This window comes from Peromyscus californicus, unplaced genomic scaffold (genome assembly GCF_007827085.1).
Source record: "Peromyscus californicus insignis strain IS unplaced genomic scaffold, ASM782708v3 Scaffold_7__1_contigs__length_154581171, whole genome shotgun sequence".
Taxonomy (NCBI): domain Eukaryota; kingdom Metazoa; phylum Chordata; class Mammalia; order Rodentia; family Cricetidae; genus Peromyscus; species Peromyscus californicus.
This window is the reverse complement of record NW_026294595.1, coordinates 65,969,002-65,970,979: the sequence shown is the minus strand read 5'-3', so window position 1 is coordinate 65,970,979 and position 1,978 is coordinate 65,969,002. Positions and strand designations below refer to the sequence as shown.

The window sequence follows — 1,978 nt, the reverse complement described above, 5'->3', positions numbered from 1 at the left end:
TAAAACATGTCAAGTGGGGGATGGTACGTTAGGTTGACTTCCTAGACGTGGTGCTGTCCACAGCCTGGGGTGCAGGAAGCACAGGAGTGAGTGAACAGAAGAGAAAAGGAGTACATGCAAATCTCCAACCGCAACCTGTTCTCCTGTTCCTCCTCCAATATCAGCTAGTGTTACCATGAGATAAACTGACACACAGGAAACCAAGCACCTTTGACTAGTCTAAGTGGAATGCTCTCATTTGAAATGGGGTGACTAGGTAAGCAGAGATTGTAGGAGAACTTAAATACTTCCTCAAATGCCATCATATTGACCATGAAAATAGTCAGATGAGCCTCTCACTTGGAATTAGAAAATCACTGGCTGTTAAAGGTTCAATCATAGCTGTAACCAAAGCAGCTGAGACAATGAATCATTGTTTGCAGCTAATAACTAGTGCCCAGTGTGAAGCAAAGGGCATATGCTAACATTTAATGGATAACAGAATAAATTAGTATAAGATTTTTGGAAAGAAGCGAGAGTGGAGTATTCAAAAGAAACCTTGTAACATTCCCAAGCCCTGGAGTTAATTCTCTTACATATGCTTCTTTTTCACTTTATAGGCGACACTGTACCTGCACCCTCAGTACCCCTGGAGTCTATGGAAATACCACACAATATTACAGAGTTTTTTATGTTGGGACTCTCCCAGAGGCCAGAGGTTCAGAGGACTCTCTTCGTGGTCTTCTTGATGATCTACGCAGTCACAGTTTGTGGCAACATGCTCATCGTGGTCACTATTGTCTTCAGCTCCAGCCTGACTTCCCCCATGTACTTTTTCCTTTCCAATCTATCCTTTATTGACACCTGCTATTCCTCTTCTTTGGCCCCTAAACTTATTGCTGACTCCCTGTATGAGGGGACAACGCTATCTTATGAGGGATGCTTGGCCCAGCTCTTCGGAGCTCATTTCCTGGGAGGTGTTGAGATCATTCTGCTCACAGTGATGGCCTATGACCGCTATGTAGCCATCTGCAAGCCCCTGTACTATACCACCACCATGACCAGGCACCTCTGTGTTGTGCTGGTGGCAGTGGCTTGGCTGGGTGGCTTCCTGCATTCATCGGTTCAGCTCTTTCTGGTCCTTCAGTTGCCTTTCTGTGGACCCAATGTAATTGATCACTTTGTGTGTGACTTATACCCTCTACTGGAGCTGGCCTGCACCAACACCTATGTCATTGGCCTGCTGGTGGTGGCCAACAGTGGTGTGATCTGCCTGCTGAACTTCCTCATGCTGGCTGCCTCCTATGTGGTCATCCTGCGCTCCTTGAGGTCCCACAGTGCAGAGGGGAGACGGAAAGCACTGTCTACCTGTGGGGCCCACTTCACTGTTGTGGCTCTGTTCTTTGTGCCCTGTATATTTATTTATATGCGGCCATCAACTACTTTACCTATAGACAAAAGCATGGCAGTATTTTATGGTATTCTGACACCTATGTTGAATCCACTCATTTATACTCTGAGAAATGAAGAGGTGAAAAATGCCATGAGAAAGCTCTTCACACACTCAGAAATTCTAAGTCCTTGAGCTGTATAGAAGATAATAGCAGAGCCTATATTTCTCTAAGTGAAACAACTAAAGTTTGCTCTTTTTGTTACCTAACAACACCTTTTTACAGTTATCCATCCTCCCATCTTCATAGGCTTTAAGGCTTACAGTCTTTTCACTTAAATTGCAGTTTTATTATTGACTAGCTCCACAAGATATATATGACCTGAATTATCATTATTACTGGTTTAGAAATAAGGAAGCTATGTTGTCTGATGTGGTCAATTGACTTATCAAAGTTATCTAGTTTCAAAACTCAGTCAGTTATTTTTGACCAATTATAACCCGTTATGACAGGATTCTCTACTTTTTAAAGATATTAACTGTATATCTCAATAAACTGGGGAAACATGTGAAGGCAATTCATATTTCAAAGTGTTATTTCAATAAGTG

At 42.8% G+C, this 1,978-nt stretch overlaps 1 protein-coding gene across 1 annotated transcript; it reads left to right on the top strand.

Annotated features, from left to right (window-relative positions):
* The first annotated feature begins 637 nt into the window (after positions 1–637).
* LOC128100941 (olfactory receptor 4C3) lies at positions 638–1,564 on the top strand. The gene has a single exon (XM_052723677.1). It carries the CDS (start codon positions 638–640, stop codon positions 1,562–1,564), a length of 927 nt encoding a protein of 308 aa, XP_052579637.1.
* Positions 1,565–1,978: the final 414 nt, after the last annotated feature.

Coding starts and splice junctions, on each gene's coding strand:
- LOC128100941 (XM_052723677.1), top strand. CDS start 638: ATGGAAATACCACACAATATTACAGAGTTTTTTATGTTGGGACTCTCC.